The following is a 21,250-nucleotide window of genomic DNA, read 5'->3' on the forward strand; positions in this document are numbered from 1 at the left end:
CAGGCTCTGTCTTTCAGAAATCTTTCCCAAGCTTCTCAGTTAAAAAGAAATAAGATACTCATTGCATGTCGCTGTTGTCCCTTTGTGTTTGACTCTCCATAACCCACTTTGGGGTTTCCTTGAAAGAAATACTAGACGGATTTGTCATTTCCTTCTCCAGATCATTTTACAGATGAGGAAACTGAGGCAACAGGGTTAAGTGACTTGCCCAGGGTCACACAGGTAGCAAGAGTATCTTTTTTTTCCCCAGTAAATGGTTTTATTTTATTTTAATTTTTGTTTCCATGCTATACATTGATCAAAATTGAATACATTGGGAGATAAATCATATCCTTGAAGTGAAAATAAAATATTAGAGATAACAAAATTATGTAGCGCATAAGACACTTTTAAAAAAAAATTGAAGGTAATAGACTTTGGTCTTAGTTTAAACTCCACAGTTCTTTCTCTGGATACAGATGGTATTCTCCATCTCAGGTGCTCTAAAAATTGTCCCTGATTATTGTATTAATGGAATGAGAACATCCATTAAGTTTGATCATCGCACCATGTAGCAAGAGTATCTGAGACCAAATTTCAATTCAGGAAAATAGTCTTCCTGACTTTAGACACTTCTGGCCATTGCAATCCTACCTGACCCCTCAGTGCTTGGGGAATGTCTAAATAAGTAGTGGTATATTGACATAAGTTTTTTGTATAGTTCTTTAAGGTTCTCAAATCACTTTACATATAATATCTCATGTGCCTCTCACATACCTGTAAGCTAGTTAGTATCATCTCCACTTTGCAGATGGAATAATCCAAGTTAATAAAGATTCAGCAATTTACCCAGAGTTGTGAAGTTAATGTCTGAGATCAGATTTGAACTCAGGGCCCTTCTGCCTCCATGACTAACACTATAAACCTTCTCCCCTGCCTGCCTACAGGAAGTAAGTGAATTGTTAGAAAAAATTAATTTGATGGCTACAGAGAGAAGCATGAGAAGATCATATGAACTGATGCAAAGTAAGCAGAAAAAGGAAATACACACACATACACAATGTAAATGAAAGGAACAATATCAAAATACTTGGAATAGAATGCTATGAAATTATAATAACCAAACTTGATCCCAAAGGAGATATTAGGAGACATTGTTGGAAAATTTCTTAGCACTTTTCTAATTTCCTTAATGAAATTGGGGACTACTGAAATGGAACACTGTAAATGTTAGACTTTTCTGATATGTTAGTTGTTAATTTTGCTAAACTGCCTTTTATTTCACCTCTTTTTTAGTTCTTTGCCATTAGTGATGACTTTTTGGGGGGAGGAAGGGAGGAAAATTGTACACTAGAAAATGTAGGTGATATAAAAACAGAAGTTATAAATATAAATTTGTTTTAAATAAATGCCTAGGATCCTTGATCTATAACTGTTGGTGATTAGAAAGGCTATCCAGTAAATTCTGTCATTTTTCAAACGAGAAAACTGAGGCTAAAGGAGGCTAAGTGACTTTTCCAACACTATATAGGGCAAACTATGCCAGATTTGAGTTCTTTTAAGCAAAATGTTCTTTTAATATCAGAAACTGATCATGTAATTTAGGAGAGAGGTCATGCTTTCCCCACTAAATTTACATTAGTGTAGTAAAAAGAACCATCTACCATATGGGCTTCATTTCCCTGGGCCTAGCCCTCCTTATTTATAAAATCGAGAGATGGCCCTTAAAGTGAACTCTAGGTGGTGAAGCGGATAGAGCCCTGAACCCAGAATCAGAAGGACCCGAGTTCAAATCTTGCCCCAGATGCTTGGCACTCACTAGTCGTATGACCCTGGGCAAGTCATGCAACCCTGACTGCCCTGTATCCAAGATCAGCTCCAGTCTTCCTGATCCATATCTGGCCACTGGACCCTCACTGCCTCACAAGAATGTCATAATGTCACCACCCTGATGTCATGGTCTTCTTTGAAAAAGCCCATGATCTTAGGAATTTCTCTACTAGGGCAACTTTCTTTTTATTTTAATGTTATTTTATTTTATTTTTTCAATCATATGCAAAGATATTTTTCAAAGTCATTTTTATGTAAGCTTTCTACCTCCCTCCCTTCTCTTCCCCCTCCCCATGAAAGTTATCTGATATAGGTTTAACATGTATAATCATGTTGGGCATATTTCCATATTAGTCATGTTATCACAACAAACACCTTTTACTAAGGCAAGGAGAGGTATTGCTGCTGTATTGAAGGGGAAATTGAAACCACAGATCCTTGAAGTACTGGCTCTGGAGTGAGATGACATGGGTTCAAGTTCCAGATGTGACACTTACTTTGTGACCATCACTCTGCCTCAATTTCCTCTTTTATGAAAATAAGGAAACATTCAATAAGTATTCAATCATAATGTCTCATCTGCCTCTCACATCCCTGGGACCTAGTTAGAAGCTAATAAAAGTTCAGGGTTGTGCAGCTAAGTTGATGTCTGAGAACAAATTTGAACTCAGGTCCTACTGCCTCCAAGACTATCACTCTATAAATCATCTCCCCTGCCTGCCCCCTGGGTCAGTCATTCCCATCTGACCACCAGACCCCGGGGGAGAAAGTGAGCCTGGTGACTTGGCATAGCACCCCCTCACTCAAATCCAACTCATGTGTTTGTCATGCCATCCTCTTCCTGATGCCATGTTCTTCCAAAATGAAGGACAAATATTATTAGGTTAGAATTTGAGCTAGGCAAAGACACTCTGCCCTCAGGGAGCTTACAACCTATTGGGGGGGAATCGTGGAAGCCCAACTATGTACAGGAGAAATGGGAAATAATCGGAGGAGAGTGTCCTGGGCCCCTTTGGCAGCCTGGTGGAGGCCATGGGACCCCTTCTCAGAAGACTGTGGTTCACATTTCACAGTTGAAGGAAAGGCTCCATTTTTCTTAGTACAGAGGATGATGTGCTTTTTGCCTATCCCAGGTCAGACCCCGTGGACGCTGCGCCAAGATGTTTAGTTCAGACCGGCCTCCGGGGCCAAAGCTTGCCAGGAGTGGAAGACCTCAAAACGTAAACGTAAAGGCTCTTCAAATAGAGGAATTAACGCGCTTGGGGGCAAAGGGAAACCTTCGGGGTTGCCAATCCCCAGAGAGCTGTGAAAAAGTCCAGCTGTCGGAGCCGAGTTGGATACTGGAGCCCACCTCGGGGCAAAAGAGAAGCAGTGCCTGCTTTTTCCTCCTCCCAGCTTCAGCACCCGAGTCCGGGCGGCCGGACCGTGCCGGCAGCAGCTGGGCGCCGGGCACTGGGGGACCCGCCAGGTTTGCCTAGGATGCGCTGGCCCGGTCCCTGGCCCCGGGCCGGGCAGCCTCTCACCTCCAGGCCGGGGGGCGGGGGCGCGGGCAGGACCTTGGCCAGAAGACGCCGGGGTTCCTGACCGTCCCAAGACCGTCTGGCCAAGCCCTCGTGGGGAAAAGAGAGGCGAGGGCCAGCCGTGCCGCCTGCCCACGCTAGAGATGCTTGTCCAGGGTCCGCGGGGAGGGGGCCATCCCTTTGCTCCCCCCTCCCCCCTCCCCGGGCACCCTGCAGCCGCCTTGGCGGGGTCTCGAGGGGGTGGGGGTGGGGAGAAGAGGAGGGCAAGACTAGGGAGGAGGGGAGAGGCGCTGGAGAGATGCTGGGCTTGGCAGAGCCGCGGCTGGAGCTGGAGCGCAACTCGTGTGGCAGCGGCTGCCAGGAGAGCGGGGACTCTCGGGCACTGGGTGCTTGGGGGATGCCTGCGGGGGCCGCCGCCTGAGTCCGGGAGGAGGGGGGGAGGAGGAGGAGGAGGAGGAGGAGGAGGAGGAGGAGGAGGAGGAGGAGGAGGAGGTGGGGGGAGGAGGAGGAGGAGACTGCTGCAGAGGCAGCGCTCCCGGGGAGGACACCGGGCCCTCCCCCTCCTCCTCCTCCCACCCCGTCTCCCCTCCCCCTCCGAGCCTTCCCCCTTTTCTACCCTCCCCGGTCCTCCTCCTCCTCCTTCCTGCCCCCGCCGCCTGCACCCTCGCCAGCTCTCCAGCTGCCGGCTGCGGCCGCCGCGCGCACGGCCGGGGCTCCCGGGGCGGCTCATTGGCTGGGGGTGCGCCTAGTGACAGCCGCTGCCAACTTCTCCCCGAACGCACTGGTGAGTCCGGGGGGGCCGTCTGCCAGGGAGGGAGGGCGCTGCCACGGGAGAGCCCCCGCGGGCACGGGCACGGCCAGCGGGGCGCCGCAGCCGGACCGGTCAGGGGGGCGCAGCCGCCGGACCGTGGCGCCCCAGAGCCGGCCAGCGGGGCGCACGAGCGGCGGGGGGGGGGGAGCAGGAGCCGGACTGTGGGGCCCCGGCGGGGCGCAGGACCCGGTCAGGGGGGCGCAGCCGCCGGACCGTGGCACCCGGAGCCGGCCAGCGGGGCGCACGAGCGGCCGCGGCGGGGGGGGGGGGTTCTTGGAGCTGGCCAGCAGGGCGCGGGAGCCGGCTCGTGGAGCCCCTGGAGCTGGTCAGCGGGGCCCTGGAGCCGACAAGGGGGTGCTGGAGACACCTTGGGAGGCCAGGAGAAAACTGGGGGCCAGAGAGCAGCAGAGGCTGGGGCGGGACGGGCGGAGCCCTCCAATAAGAAAGCCCAGAAAGAGGCCCCTGGGGCTCGGCAAGTTCTGCTGAGTGGCTGGGGACCTCCGGGGACCCAGGACCGCGGCCCCTTCGGGGCTTGGGTGTGTTTTGGCCACAGCGTCGGAGGGTCAAGGCAGCTCCCCGACCCACCTCTCCGCCTTGCCCAAACCCTGTCCCGCCTCCTCCCTCGCGTCTCCGAGGACCAGGAGCAGCGCGCCCTGTCTTTGCCTCCGCTCTTCATCTCCCTTTCAGCCCGGGCGAGCTCGGTCCGGACTGCACGGCTGCCTCCAGCAGCCTGGCGGAGCGCACCCCGCTTGTTCCTCCCCGAGTCGAGAGAAAAGTTTGTCAGCCTCCTGTGATTCGCAGCCTAACCCGAGATGGAGAGGACGCTTTGCCAGTCCCCTGACAGGAGCAGCACGCCCCAAGCCTTGGGGTGCTAGAGCCCGGCCACTGCGAGCCCTCCCTATCCAGTTCTTGATTAAAAAGGGGAATAGCCTTCACCCGCTGAACATAGCCCTTGGTTTGCGGCGTTAAGCAACGCGGAGCCGTCTCATCAGCTCCAAGAGTTGTTGTCAGTGTTGTGTTTTGACTGATGGGACGCATCTTGTCTGCTAGAAGTTTTTTGATTTGGTTCTTACAGTAGTAAGGAAGGCGCTTAGATCCCAAATCTCTCCCCTCCCTGTTCTAGTGGTGAGCTACTGATGAACCACTGGCTGGGAAGAGAAATTGCCATAGTGAGCCGCCGGCCGGCTTAGCCCGTCGCCTGAAGAAGGGAATCTGTCTCGACCTCCCCCTGTGCCTTCATTTCCACACCTGTTCAAGTGGTATAATAATCCACATTGTAATTACATCTCACCACCGCAGGGGCTGGAAGGAATAAGTTAATGGGAGTGGAGTGCTCTGAAGATGGAAACTGCTAAGTGGGAGTGTCCTCTGCACCCACTGCTTTTCCTCCGGCTCCTCAATTTGTCCATCTGATAAACAGATAGGATTATGCTCACTTATGTGGAGGATTGGCTCTTTCAAGCACTTTCAAGTGCTAATTGTAGGAGGGGGAAAAGCTGCGGAATTGTCCCTTCAGCTTAATTAACCTTTTCCATGAGTGAGCCAGAGCTTAAACTGGGAGTTCCGAAGGGGGAGGTTGGAAACCCTCCTGGGTTTTACTCTTATTTTCCCCATCCCACCCCCGCCCCCTTCTTCACACTCTGTGTTTCAGAGGCTGCCTGGGGTAGTGGAGGGAGGCTTGAGTTGGGCTTGTGGAATACTTACCCACGATCAGATTAGCTGGATGACCTTGAGCTAGCCTTACTTTTCGGAGTAAGTAACCAAGAAGCTTTTGGAAGCAACTTAGCCAGTCTCCCCACCCCCTCAAAACTACAAATTCCTGTCATTCTTAGAGGCATGGATTGGCAAAATGCTGGCTCTTCAGTGGAAACACAGGGAGCACTTTCCCCCCCTTAGCCTGCTAGTGAAAGTAGGAAGGTCACTACTCCTGAACTCATCTCACCCCCTCTTGTCTCTAGAAAGCTCAAAAGAGAGAGGTAGCTGGCAGCTACCTGGGTGACACATAGGCCTCCATAAAGATTAAGGTTCAAGCTTCTCCTACTAATAGAAACACACACACACACACACACACCCTTGTCTTGGGTGTTTAGGATGTTTACAGTCCCTAATATTATTCTGTCATTTTGTCATTTCTTCAGTTCCCAAGGAGTGAGGCCTGCAAAGAAAATTCAAGTTGCAAAAGATTCTAAAGATCTTTATTACCATTCAGAATTTCCTTTTCTTAAAGAAAATGGGTCCTTAGGAGCCCCTAAGAACAAGGCAGCTGTTGCCACTCTGTTTAAGCCTGCCCATGCCCACCTCCCCAAGATGACAGTGAACATTGGGGACCAGATGCCTCAGCTTTCACCAAACAGGAATTTCGAGGGAAACATTTAAAGGGAGGAAGATTAGTTGGTACTAACTTCCTAGCTATTTGCAAATGCTTAGCAAGAAAGTTCAGCTTTCAGAAAGGAAAATGGGCAATTGCTATTTCAGTGAAGAAAAAAGGCATAGGGAAAAATTGGGGGAAACATTTTCTTGCTTTTCCTGTGTTTGAAGATACAAGGTTCTGTATTTGAGTCTGTGCTGTAGCTTAGAGCCCAACTCTGCCATTAATCTTTGCAACCTTGGGCACTGGGTCTAGGGGACTGCAGAGATGCTTCATAGACCTAACTTGCTGGTCTTTTCTGATCAACTATTGCGATAGAAATAGCTGAAGGGAAAATACTTAAGTAAACATTATTGGGGAAATGCTGAGAATCCTCTAAATCTTCTTTAGGGTTTAATGAGACCTTTTAAGTTGGGTGTGAGCATCCCAAAGACAAGAGCTGATTTTATCTAAGATCTAAATTAGATTTGTCTCTGTCCCCAGCACCAAGTGGCTCACAACCACTGCCTTACCCACTAGAAAAGAAAATAATTCAAGCTGTCCCTTTTGGACTTAGCTTCTGTACTTAAGACAATGACCAGGGTACTAAGTGAAATAAAAGGAAACGTGGATCTACTTAAATTCTTGAATTCTATTGTGCTTGCAATTAAAATGTAAAAGGACTTTCCCTGAGTGTGTTTTGAAGTTCCTGTTGTCAGTTTCCAAGTCCACAAAGTTAGGGCCAAATCAGCAGGATTTAGACTCCTCCAATGATAGGAAATGGTATATTTGTCTGACTGTGTGTGTGTGTGTGTGTGTGTGTGTGTGTGTGTGTGTGTCAACTCTTTCCCAACAGGTAAGGACATCTAAGATACAGGAGGGGTTCTTTTAAATGTCTTCTAATAATAAAGCTTTTTGTGTGACTTGTAACCCTATACAGTTATTCAGTATTCTAAAAGTATCAATGTACTCCCATCATTCTGGGAATGGGCTGTGTCTCTGCTCCTCTATATCAATAAAGCATATATCTTAATGAGTGGCTGCAGAGAAGGCTGGATAGGACAGCTTTCTCTTTGCAGATCCAGAGATTAGCATAAAGTTTTGACCAACTGTCTGGATACATTCTGTTTTACTTTTCTTTTGTTGTTTTTTTTTTTTTGGATGACAATGGGGTTAAGTGACTTGCCCAAGGTCACATAGCTAGAAGTGTCTGGGCCTGAATTTGAACTCTGTCCTCCTGACTCCAGGGTCTGAGTTCTATCCACTTAGGTACCTCTACTTTTCTTCCAAAACAGTAGACAATGGAAGTAGATATTTGTGTGCACACAAATGATCTCATTTTAGTTATTTGGACCAGTCCTGAGATTTCATTGGCATAGGGTAGTCTTTCCTTTAGAAATCCTCTCATGTGTGTTTTAACTCTTTCCAAATAGGTAGTTAGGAACACTAAGGACTGTAGGGGTTCTTTTAAATGTCTTCTAATAATAAAGACCATTAGGGATGTTTGGGAATATCTAAGATGCTTTCAGGGATTCTGGGAGGTTGAAATGATTTTCAGAATAACACTGACTTGTTTTCATTTCTAATATGGTAACTATAGATATAGCCTATAAAGAAAAGCTCTTGGCTAGGGTAGGGCCTTCTATAATTTTTCAAAGTGTAAAAGAATCCTGAGGCTGTTTGAGAACTACTGGTATGAGGAATCCCTAGTGTAGAGATGCCCTCATTGACACGTTTCCTCAAATCATAATTTGACATTTCCCTGGTATGATTAGGATGCAAGTAATTTGGCCCAGATCACACAACTCTTGCAAGTTAAAAGTGGGGGTTGAATCCAGACCTTCACAACTGAGGATATGCCCCATTTCCTCTTATTAATATTAGAGAAAAGGACTAGACCAGTGGCATTTCATCATTTCAGTGAATTCTGAGAGGCAGAAACTCTTTCTCAATGCTGGTCAGCAATTCTGTAACTTTGGATCTTAGCCTCTCAGTGTCCTCAAACAATTGCTTATTTGACAGGATATGTCTAGCTTGAACTTGGTTTCTCTAGCCACTGCACTATACTACTCTAGCCACCATACTATCAGTCATTCACTACATTCACGTGGCATAGTTCTAGACATGCATGAGGACTTGTAAGGCAGCTAGGTGGCACCATAGAACACTGAGACTGAAATGAAGACAACTCATTTCATGAGTTCAAATCCACACTGGACAAGTCACTTCAACCTGGGTGCCTCAGTTCCTCATCTGTTGAGCTGAAGAAGGACATGGAATAATCACTCCATTATGTGTGCAAAAATAACTCCATTATGTGTGCAAAAAAAAGGGTGTTCCAAAGAATCAGACATAACTGAAATAACTCAACAATAAAAATGAATACTTACATCTAATACACACAGAAATATTCCCATATACACATGTATAGGTCAAAGTTGAAGCTGTTGACTTTTGGTCCACTAAGTGAATAAGTGACAGTTCTCGAATATATTCTCCAGGCAGGGCAGAGGTTCAGAGTGGGTGACCAGAGCTAGCAGAATTGCTGAGTTAGAGGGATGCCTAGGAGTGTGTCTGAGGAGACTTTGTTTTGAAAACCAGTCATTTCAATCATTATCTCAGTCAAAGTCTTGAGGTATTTATTAGTCATTGATTTCTGGGATTATGAAGAGAGCCAGGACATATAAGAGTAAACTTTGACAACAGTTCAGAGAACAGGAGGAGGAGTTAAAAGCAATCTTTAATGACTGTAAAGAAATCATTTGCTTCTGAACTTCTGAGGAACAGGACTCCCTCTAAGTGAGTGGAATAAATAGAATAAAAAGAAGTTTCTTGGATTCTCTTCCTTGGCACATCAAGTTCCCACAAAACCTTGTGAGCAATAGATCTTGACCTCTGGGTTTCCAGCATATTCATTTCAAGGCAAAGATTTTTTGTAGTCATTTGAACAAATGACTTTCATCAATAGACACATATAAACATTAGGTATTTAATAATTGCTGAGATATGTGCCATTTTTTCTTTTCAGACTTTAGGTTATGGGCAGATCAGAAAGCCAGATGGATATAACTGAAATGAGCAGCCCCAAGCCAAAAGGGAAGCAAAGATGGAGCGCCTTGGAGCTGAGCCTTTCTGTCCTTGTGCTTCTGCTGACCATCATAGCCATCACCATGATAGTTCTTTATGCATCCTATGATGGTAAGTCTATGTAGACCTCATGGGTTTAAAGTGGAGAATGAAATCATTGTTATGTGCTATAATAGTTCTTTAGTACTAATGGACAGTGTGGTTGATATACACTGAGTTTGGACTCATGCAGATAGCTAATTACACCCAAACACACATCTATGTTCAAATAGCCATCTCTGGAAATTTGTAACAATTTCTGTGTCTGCGTGACCTTGCATTGGTCATGTCACTTCTCGGGGCCAAAATTTTTTTATTTATATAATGAAAAGTTTACGTTAAATATCTAGGTTCTTTTTTGCCTCATTCTCATGGTAAGAAAGATTCAAAGTTTGAGAATGTTCTTAGCATGAAAATGGCCTAAGAGTGTGTCTGGGGAGACTTTGTTTTGAAAACCAGTCATTTCAGCCATTATCTCAGTCAAAACCTTGAGCTATTTATTAGTCCTAAAATTAGCTGTTGGAAGTTTGCCCTGCGTTTTTTAATTCCTTAGCCTACTTAGTTTATGTACTTTTTTAAATCACAAGAGTCAGTGAACGAATGTTGGAATTGATAGGGGTCTCCCATACCTGGCAATGTATAGTTGAGGAAACAGAAGGCAAGAAAGGGGAAGCTAGTTTTCTCTAAGAATATAAACTATGTTAATGGCTGATCAAAGTGTAAATGATTTCATCAGAATTAAGGGGATAGGATTTCCTGGCAGAAGTTAGGAGCTCACTGTGGTTTGACTCATTGACATTCAAAGGGGCTTCCTTGGAATTTAAGAAAACTAATTTGGGGCTGAGGAGTTTTCTTAGGAAAGGATTAGTTCTTTAATAGGAAAAGTGATTAGCAGACCCAAACAGTTGATTATTTCAATTTAATAAATCCGGGAGCTTAGCAGATATGATTCTCTCCCTCTAATACAAATCTTATTGTAAACACATGCATTTGTCTTAATCATCTAAATGTAATATATGATTGTTCCTTTTTCATTGTATTGTTTCTTTGTTACTCATAGAGATTCATACTTGGGGTTCTATGTCTTGTTAAACTACCATCCTTTAAAATGATAACCTTAAAATAGAGCCAAAAGTAGGGCAAAATTGCTACTAAATACATATTGTAGCCTTTTATCTCTGCTTCCTTTTTTCTTTCAGATGGTATTTGCAAGTCAGCAGACTGCATAAAATCAGGTGAGAGGATGAATGTGATACAAAATGACAAATTATTTCCCTTTATTTCTTTGCCTCCCCCTCCCCTTCCCTCCAACCCCACTGTATTATCTAAAATGCTATTGTGTTTACTTTTGCATCAGCCTCCTTCACAATCCTCCTGGCTTATTGATCCATCTCTTAGGTTCATGTTCAAGGAAAGTCAAACTGATTGAAATTGATTAAATACTTTAGTTTTGTCTCAAGAAAAGTCTACTCTTTCTGAAACCCAAAAGTTCACTCTAGTCACAAATTAACTCTGAAGGCACTAACCTTCCATCTTGGGACAAAAGGATTTTGTCCATGTGAAGCATTGGATAATAGGAGCTTCTGTGCATGGGACCCTTTCAAAGCCCGAATACTAGCCAATGTCCGTAGGAAACTAATCAATTGAGATTCTGCTTACATGCTTCTTTTTAAGACTTTTGGCTTCCTTGTGTAATTAAGAAATTCTTCCTTGATGATAGGATCAAGACACATTGATGAAAGCTCTCTGTAGTTCTCAAGCACACTTTGTTGGAATGTCCCGAGCTTTAGATTTAGCGCCAAGAAGTCTGTTAGATGACTATAGCTCTAATAAAGATGGAGAGCTTTCGTTGGCCAAATGATCCTGCATGAGAAATCTGATTGTTTTTTACTCATTTGAAAGCATTATGTGTGTAACAGAACTAGGTGAACTTCAGCTAATGAAGCAACAGAGACCTTTGTAAAGAACAGGGAAACTCATCATCATCTGTCATGACCAATCCTTCTGACCTGGATGCCTCCATTCTTGACTAGGCATTGTCAGGTCAATGTGTGTGGAGAGGGAGAGAGGAAGGAAGGAAGCAGTAGCTCTGTGTATTTCTTAGCCATTTAATAGTACTGGGTAATAATGTCCCTTCAACTCCTTCTGAAAAGAAGCAAAAATACATTTGTTTTACAAAGCTGTTTCCTGGCCAGACTCTGGGGATACTTCTCTAGTTTCCATGCTGAAACAGTGTTTGTGTGTGTGTGTGTGTGTGTGTGTGTGTGTGTGTGTGTGTGTGTGTGTGTGTTTGTGCTCCATCATAGAACAAAGGTGGAGTCAAGGTGATAAGGAAGACAGAGGACTGATTTGTATGGATGTGTGTAGAGTTGTAATGTGATTTGAGGTGGGATGTTGGGTTTATCAATTGACTGATATTTTAAGATTTGCTTTAAATGCAAGCTGCTCAGTCACTGTAAGAAAGGGAGAGAATTGTAGAGTCCTTGGACTCAGATCACTTGGTGTTTAGTTGTAGAGACAGTCCTAACCCACTGAGAATATTGCAAACTGTCTGGTTCAGTAACTTAGACACCGGTCAAAAAAACAGGACCTGAATTCAAATCGAGCCTACTTTGGCAACATTTCTTGATAGAATGTTGTAAGCTCCTTGAGGTCAAGAACCATTTTCCTTTGTCATTGTTTGCTGAGTTTCTGTTACAGTAGCAGCACATAGTAGAGAAGTAAAATTATGATCAAAGAGTCAGGAAAGCTTCATGGAGAAGGTACAATTTGAACTGGATCTTTGAGGGAAAAGTCAAGCAAAATTTGGAGACTTGGATGGGATAGATGACATTCCACTGGAGGGAAATTGCGCAAACAAGGTAGAGATGTGTCCTGGGGAGTTGTGGCAAATAGAGTCCAAGGCATATTGAAAGTTCATGACACGTTCATCTGGGGAGGTTGCCGAGGGAGGTAGGGGTAAAGGGTGGGGGGATGTGTGAATGGAGAGATTAGGAGTCCAAGGAGCCAGAAAAGGGAGAGTTAGGCTAATAAAACCTGGGTGTGAGTGATAAAGGGCTGGATAAAGAGGGTGGGAATGGAATGGAGTTGAGGAAGAGATATTAAAGACTTTTGAAAAGATTAATAAGTTACTGGATGTGGAAGATAAGGAAAAAGCTAGATGCTCCAGAATTTCAAGGTTTGTGACCTGCCTAAACTGAGGAAAGTTCTATAGTTCTCCAGCACATATGAGGGCAGATTGGTCAGTGACACTGGCAAGAAAGGAATTAGGAGGAGGAACCAGTGTGGGAGAAAGAAGCTTCCTAGGTAGGAGAGCTGGCCTCCTGGATTAGGCTGCCTTCAGGGAAGGGAATCTTCAGTAGAAGGTAAAAGATCACTTTATCTAGAGAATGATTCTTAATCATGTTAAATGTGTTAAAATGCATAAAATAAACACACAAGATTACAAAGTCAATTATGTTGAAATATAGTTTCAACATAGATACAGATATTTAAGATATATAGATAGTTAATAAAACAAAGCAAAATACAAGTTCCCCAATGGACCTCAGATGAAGCATTATTGGTCCAAACTGGCCTTGTGATGAGGTCTGGGTTGAACAGAATGACCTTGTACCTCTTAGATAATATAATTCTGTGCCTGAGTTGGTTTGCAGACATGTTGAGTTTGGACATGCCCATAGAGATGGCTACCTGTGAGTTGGTCACAGATTAGAACTCAGAAAAGTAGTCAGGGCTGCTCATCATTAATTTAGAAGTGATATTTGAGAGAAATGAAAAGGGAGCTTGGAGAATCATCCCAGAATAAGGGGGAGCCAGAGAAAGAAAGTATAAATTCTCAAAAAGAGTAGAAGGCATTTATAAAGGGTCCCAGAAGATAAGGAAGGAGGATGTTTCTAGAAAAGTGTTTGAAGGTACAAAATTAAGAAAAATGATGACCTAAGAAAGACCACTGGATGTGGTCTTGGGGGGGGGGGGGGGGAAAGGCAGCATATCTTTGAAAGCAAATGAAAAGGAGCCAGAGAGGTTGATGCTACCAGAGAAAGTTATATGTGGGAGCAAGGTAAGTAGTATTGTGTTGTTTAGTAATTTCAGTCATGTCCAACTCTTGATGGCCCTATCTGGTGTTTTGGCAGAGATATTTGAGTAGTTTGTCATTTCTTTTATAGATGAGGAAATCAAAGCAAACAGGGTAAAGTGACTTGCCTAGGGTCACTTAGCTAGTAAGTGTCTGAGAACAGATTTGAACTCAGGAAGATAAGTCTTTCAGACTCCAGACTTGCTCTAACCACTGTACCAACTAGTTGCTTGCCCTAAAGTCATTGTACTACAATAATGATCAGAAGACACTGGGCAAAGTATTTTAATCTTTCTGAGCCTTGGGTTCCTCATTTGCAAAATGAGGTTGTTGCAGTCAATGGACTTTGAGGACCCATCTAGCTCTGTCTTTATTTTAATTGATGTTTTATTTTTCCAGTTACGAATCATGAGTTTTTCAACATTCTTCCATATGCATATGCATATTTTTAAGATACAAAATTTCCTTCTACCCCCTCCCCTCAATGATGAATAGTCTGGTGAATATTGGGCATTTGTGTTTAACATGTTTACAGATAAATCATTTTCTGTATGAGGAATTATGATTAAGAGAAAAGAAAGAAAACTATGAGGTCAAAAATAAAAATAGAAATTTAAAAAAGTGATCATATGGTGTCTAAAGAATGACCAGATAACTGGACCATAAATAATTGGATGAATTTGCCATTTGATGTCTCTTGCAGCCTCCTAGTCTTTACCTCCCAGCAATATACTACTAGAAGAAATGATTTCCTTTGGGTTTTTTTTGCAAGGGTTAAGTGACTTGCCTAAGGTTTCACAACTAAGGAATTATTGTATCTTACTACAGATTTGAACTCAGGTCCTCCTTACTAATAGGGCTGGTACTCTATCCACTGTACCACCTAGTTGCCCCCAGCTATGACTTCTTAATAACCCTCTATTTCACTATTGCAGGGGCTCCTCTCATTTCAAGAGTGAAAGAATATGTTAAAAACAAACAACCTCACTTATTAATGGCTATTTGGGAGGTTTATGGAAAGATAAGGTCACTTAAGTCTACACTGGTATAAAGCTAAGTTTTACCAGTGGCAGGCCATAGGGTGTGATGGACTTCTTTCATTTTGAAAGTCAGTGTTGGGTAGAAATGTTAGGAACTCTTGAGAGATGCAATTAGGCACAACACGGTTTCTGGGTATGCCCTGGAATCAAAAGGATTTGTCTAACTTGCCTGAAGAAGTTTGATTGAACCCAAATGCATCAACAAGACTCCCCTTGGAAAAGTTCATTTTTAAAAATCACTGGCAAAGATGCCAGCTCATTAAGATAACTTTACCTAAGTCTTTTATCCCATCATATCTTTATCTTATCCTATTCCTTTCTTCTTGGCCTGAAGTGGAAAATTCTCAAGAATTGGGCCTTGCCAGAGAATATGTCTGAAGTAGAGCCTCTCTCTCTTCCAAATATACCTGCTAAAAATCCATCTATTTCTTCCCTGTGTCCCTAATGTATCATCAGAGTGACAGTTGTGAGAATATTAGAAAACCTTCACATTAAATGTTACTGGCCTTCCTGGGAAAATTGAGTAGATAAGGATATTTCAAAGCTCCTCTTCAGTCCAGAAAAATCTAATTTTCTGCCACAGAAAAAAAGAACTATTTTTGAAGGCGGCTAAATATCATTACCTACTGTGTAAATTAGGAGAACCCAAGGGAAATCCTGAAAAGAAGAAGCCATTAGAAGAGGAAGAAAACTGCCAGGAATGTTTTAGAACCCCTTAAGAGACCCAGGAGAGTTAAAACTCATATAAAGAAATTTTTGAAGAGTAAAAAAGTAGGTAGTGACACCCATAATGCCAAGCTCATAAGTGAAAATGGCTTATGAATGACATTGCTTCTTAGTGTGGAAGGAAGGGTATGGTAAGGCACAGGAATGCTTGACTCTTGGGTCACATAAAGTCATAGAATAGAGGAAAAAGCACCAGGAAGGAGAAAAGAAAATATTGCTATAGATGGAAACCATGGGGCCCAGTGGAGGAAAGATCACTGGTTCTGGAGCCAATAGGGTCTCCTGATTCTTAATTACTGCTACAACTCTCTTTCCTTATCTGTAAAAGGAGTGGGTTGGGCCCATATGGCTTCTGAAGCCTCTTCTAGTCCCAGGTCTATGTTTCACAACCTAGTCATATAGAGAATTCTGGACTTGGAGTTAAAGATTTAAATTCAAACACTACTGCCAGTGCTTACAGTGTGAATGGCCTTGGGCAAGTCACAACCTTAGTGGTCTTTAAAAATGAGGAGGAAATTCATAGTTCTAAATGGATGATCATCTTTTGATCTCACACAGTTCTTGAAGTATATAGGAATCTTGGGATTTATTCATCTAGGGAACTTCCCCCCAACTGAAAAATTCTCTTCTAGATTGGCCACTGACAGTCCTTGAGATTCTGGAATTGCTGAGTGATGGAATGTATGGCTTAAACAGTCCCCCAGTCAAAATGTATGAGTTGGCTGAACACTTGCTGAGTCCATCAGGGGATTAATTTGCACATGGGTTCCTCTCCTGGCTATTGAGGTTCCTTCCAAATCTCAAAATTCTGTGAAAGAGAATTCTCACCGCTTAAGGGCCTCTGTGGCCAAAGCCCTCATGGGCTTAGGATCAGAAAGAGATGAATTCATATTCTAGATGCAAGACTTTATCCCTCTCTCCCCCTCAGTTTACTTCATCTATAAAACGGGGACAAAATTATCACCACGCTGGGGTTCTTGGGAAGATCCAAACAAGAAAACAGGCAAAACAGCTTTCTGAACCGTGTAGCTCAGCATAAATTCTCATTATTAGTAGTTTATTTTTGTTTCATTTCAGCTATTTCATGCCAAATTCTGAAATTGGTGTCTATCGTAGGAAAACATCAGACCCACAGAATCAGGCCAGTTAATCAGTCATTTGATTCAAAATTCCTTTGGAAAAGATATCTAAATCCTTTAGTGAGATCATGGTTTTATTTTTTTTAAAGAGGCCTTTGAACACTTCAAAAAAAAGAAAGCATGATCTTGATGCTATTGTGTCATGTCTAGCTGAAGTATTTCATCAGGCTTCAAAAGACAGTCTTAGGGGACACCTAAAGGTTTAATTTAGGGGCTGTTGCCTTGTAGAGTTCTCTCAGCATATTCCAAGATTTGTTATCATGTAATTAAGTTTGAGACAAGCCTCCAGGTGACACACTTGCTAGTGGAAGGACCATGGAGATGCAACTTGCTTAATTTCAACTTAGGAGCTCCTTGACTTAGGGCATCACCATTTAGAAAGAATCATCCAAAGACTGTTTCAACCCAGGTGAGAACCATTTGCTCCAAGTCTGTTTTCTCAGAAGAGAAATAAGATGGATACCAACAGGAGATTTGTCCAACTTTCACCAAAGAGACCCTTGAAACTAAAGCAGTAGAACTGGTCCCATTTTTTTTTTTGGCAAGGCAATGGTGTTAAGTGACTTATCCCAAGTCACACAGCTAGGTAATTATTAAGTGTCTGATGCTGGGTTTGAACTCAGGTCCTCCTGACTCCAGGGCTGGTTCTCTATCCACCTAGCTGTACCACCTAGCTTCCCCTGGTCCCATTTTTTTTTTGTTAACATTACTTTATATTGGGTTAAAAACTTTTAAGTAAGAGAGGAAGCAACTGTGAAAACATCTTAACTCCAGTGGGCTTTAGTGCCTTCAAATTAGGAATGAAGGAAGTTCCTAAGGTACCTTTCAGCTCTAAATCCCATGGTTAAACTTTGGAAACTACAGTGTACCAGTAAGATTCTTCTATAAGCTAAAGGCTGACTTGCCAGCAACAAGTATTATTTAAATGGCCATTATAATATTGGGAAGGACAATGATACCTATTTCTGAACTTTTTACATTATATTGTGAGATGTTACTGTGTGTGAAGGGAGCAGAATTTGTTTTCCCATTAATCAAATCAATCAGTCAGCAGTAGTGTGAGCAACTGACCTGGTGCCACATCATAACCAAAGACAAAAACCAAACCAGTTCTCCTCAAGGCAGCTAAATGGTTTAGTGGAAAGAGAACCCTAGATTTGAGAGTAAGAAGAGTTCAAGTCTAAACTTAAATAAAATAAATGAGACTTGCTAGTTGTATAATTGGGCAAATCACTTAACCTCTGCCTCAGTTTCCTGAAATGTAAAGTGAAGATAAGAGTACCTACCTCCCAGAGTTGTAGGGATCAAATGAGATATTTATAAAGGATCTAGCACATAGTAGCTAAATGTTTGATCCTTTCTCTCCTCTCCTCGAGAAAGATTAGTCAAGTTAAATCAAGCCAACAAACCTTTAAGTGCTCATCATGTACTGAGAACATGTTTGTGAAAAATTTACAACAAAATGGAAAAATGATGCATCTTTAAATGTTGGCTAGCATTACTATTTTTCCATTGGAGGAGACAGTAAGTACCAATTCATCTTCTTAGTGTACTATAAATGACATTTTTTTGGGTGATGCAAAATATGGGGAAAAGGCATACCACGTATAAGGTTAGTCTTGAAGGAAGAAAGGGTTTCTGGGAGAGAGGGAGGGCATTCTAGGGATGAGACTGCTAGAACAGATACAAAAATAAGAGATATGGAGTGCGTGGAAAAATAATAATGAATTGGCCTAAACCAAAATGGTAGGGAAGGCAGCAGCAATCTTGACCAGGGCCGAGAGGTAAGCTGGGGCCAGGTTGGGAAGAGCAAGGTATGTCTTTCTAGAGATGATGACTCAAATGATGGAACCACCAGTCCCAAGGAAACCAGATAAATAGAATGTTATCCAACATGAAATGGAAAAAAAAACTCAAAACAATAAAAACAATTTCATGCTCTGATGTCTTGAGTTTATAAGTACTTTTCAAGAAAGCTAATAGTAGATGGAAGGAGACAGATTAGTTTGGGTTTGGGAGATTGTTGAATTGTTTTCATCTTCTTTTCAGACAGATTTAAGAATTAAATTAGCAACCTTCTGGTCAAACTGTCTAGAAGTCCAATGTGCTTGCACATTGATCCCAAATTATTTTAAATTGTTGCTGTAGTGATTAAAAATAAATCTACTGACTTGGGTTTTCATGACCCCAAACCATTAGAGGTGATTTTCAAGGTGCTAAAAATTTTCCCTCTAGCTTTTGTTTCCTTTCAAAATTGGGAAAATGATGCATCTTATTTGGTCCTCTCTGGTGGCTTAAATAGTTTCTCAGGAACTGGACAGTCCAATCAACTGGAAATTTAACAGTTCTCAGGTTTTCAGGATCAGAGTAGACAATCTCATCTTGGCCCTATTTTCCCCACTCCAACAGAGATGGGTGGCATGGTGATTGTCAGAAATACCCCATCCTAATTCAGAGTCCTGAACTGATGCCAAACTCATGTGTCTCAGCAGGGAATAGCAGGGTGCCCCCTGAAAGGAGGGGGGTTATTAAGTCAAAAGCATTGTTTCAAAGAGATACAAGATTTATCACGTGGGCCTAGCATATCCCCAGATGAGTAAAGATCTATTTATATGGTTTGACTTTTGCATCGCTGCATGAATGAATTATTATGGATAAGCCATAACATAACTGGAACATAATAATGACATTTTCTAAAATTTATATAGTGCTTCCTTTGCAATAGCTTTGCCATTCGTTAGCTTATTACCATATATAGTACTTCATTTTTACATCCATTGTGCCCCTTTGAAAGATGGAGTATTATTATCCATATTTTATAGGGCAGGAAATAAAGATACCCTGGACTAGTATTTGGGGGTACTGCATTTGCCTACAGAAAGACCTGGGTTTCAATCCTACCCCCAATATTAATGGCTCTTATTGATCCTCCTTAACTTCAGAAAGTCACATATGCTTGTCCTTTAGGCAACTCCATAGGATTTATTTATTGACTAAGGGAAAAATGGGTGGGAAAGCCCATGCACTGGATTCTGAAACCTTGGTTTGTCTTGGGTTTCTTGATCCTGTAAAATGGGAATGGTTATCTAACCCCCCCCCCCCCCCGATATCTCTTCCAGTTTTAAATATTATCATCTGTATAAGAATTAGAAGAAATAGAAGGACTATAATTTACAACTCTATCCCTAGTTGGGGGTTCTCCTTTGTTGAAGAAAGCAGAATCTTTAGATATTTCCTTCTATTTGGGAAAATGGACACAGCAATCAAGCATCAGACGATGGAGACTTGGAAATTCCAAGTTCAATTGAGACATCCCCAATCATAGCCCCCATTTATTGTCAGACCTCTTTTTTTCTTTTGAGATGTGCCCAGACTGGAAGTGCAGATGATTCAATGAGGGAACCAACCTCCTTATTGGTCTTCACAGAGACTTTGACCTTCTCTCTTTTATACCCAGACTGGGCTATATGGCACCTTGCTCTCTCCTTCTAGGGATTCTGAACCTACCTAGTGTAGACATCCACTTGGCCTTAGCTCAGAACCCTCCTAATACAAGCCATCCCCCAGCCTCAAGTGACTGGAATGATGGTTATACTCCATCTCGCCCAACCTCCAGGGTCCTTTTTTGATCCAATGTACTGTTGATGATCTAGTGGCAGCTAAAGGGGACTGCAGTTACAACACTGTGCCCAAGACCACTCTCTGCTCTAAATCTTTCTTGGCTCTTGGCAGCAGTTTCTACAGGTTGAGAAATCCAGTAGCTTAATCTTCCCATTGTTAGTAAGCCAGGGTAATCATAATGCCTTCTCTGTAATTGGTTATTGCCCACAAAGATAAACAAGCAAATAAATGATTCGAGTGGCCCAACTTCCCTTTGCAGGAGAAAGTCCTCTAGAAAATACCGAGGACTTCATGGATTGCGTTAGCAGCTGGCAGGCTTTTGACAGGCATCATAAAGAAAAAAAGTCATAAAATCAGAGCTCTGCTTGCTAACTGTACTTATCCCTAAATGGATATTTTTCTCCAAGCCAGGCCCATGTCATAATTCATGTAACTCTCATTGAATTCCTAGAGACTCATGGCCAGGTCTAACCCATCACCCTGGACTCACTGCTTTGTAGTGACAGAAAAGAGATGAAGGAGAAATAATGAGCAAGTGGCTGACCCCAGACTAGGCCATGGGAGGTTTCCACAGAAAGACCCTGTGGGACAGTGGAGTCACAGCTGGATAACCACGGGTCAGAGAACTTCTGAGTGTCTCCTTCTAATCCACAAAATGAAGGGGGGTTGGTCTAACTCTACATTTTTGCATCTCAGATCTAAAATTGACAAAGACCACAGGCAATAAATTGACAAAGACCACAGGCAATATCTCTCATCAATTCCTTCTGTATAGACTGGGGAATGGAAGTGACTTGCCCATGGTCACCCAGGATGTGTCCTAGGCAGGATTTGAACCCAAGTCCTTGAACATCCCTTTTTGTTCTCTGAAATGCAATGATGATTTTTTTAAGTTATGAAAATTAAACTTGTAATGCTTGATCTTATATCAGATAAGAGGAAGCATACTTAGACTATGTTGTAGTATGACATCAAGAGCTGGGCATTGTTTTAACAGGTTTGAAGCTGGTATCCATGATACCTCAGTGAAAAA

At 42.8% G+C, this 21,250-nt stretch overlaps 1 protein-coding gene across 4 annotated transcripts in view; it reads left to right on the forward strand.

Annotated features, from left to right (window-relative positions):
• Nucleotides 1–4,006: 4,006 nt before the first annotated feature.
• MME (membrane metalloendopeptidase) overlaps nt 4,007–21,250 on the forward strand; it is a 109,469-nt gene continuing 92,225 nt past the window's right edge. The window contains exons 1-3 of one of the 4 annotated variants that reach the window (XM_074190786.1): nt 4,007–4,113; nt 9,516–9,685; nt 10,813–10,848. In XM_074190786.1, the coding sequence (XP_074046887.1) occupies nt 9,526–9,685; nt 10,813–10,848 (196 nt within the window). In that variant the 5' untranslated portion in view covers nt 4,007–4,113; nt 9,516–9,525. Of the gene's footprint in view, nt 4,114–9,177; nt 9,410–9,515; nt 9,686–10,812; nt 10,849–21,250 lie in introns of those variants that run through there. The other 3 variants (XM_074190787.1, XM_074190788.1, XM_074190789.1) reach the window with 3 other exon arrangements.

The sequence above is a fragment of the Macrotis lagotis genome, chromosome 6, assembly GCF_037893015.1.
Source record: "Macrotis lagotis isolate mMagLag1 chromosome 6, bilby.v1.9.chrom.fasta, whole genome shotgun sequence".
Taxonomy (NCBI): domain Eukaryota; kingdom Metazoa; phylum Chordata; class Mammalia; order Peramelemorphia; family Peramelidae; genus Macrotis; species Macrotis lagotis.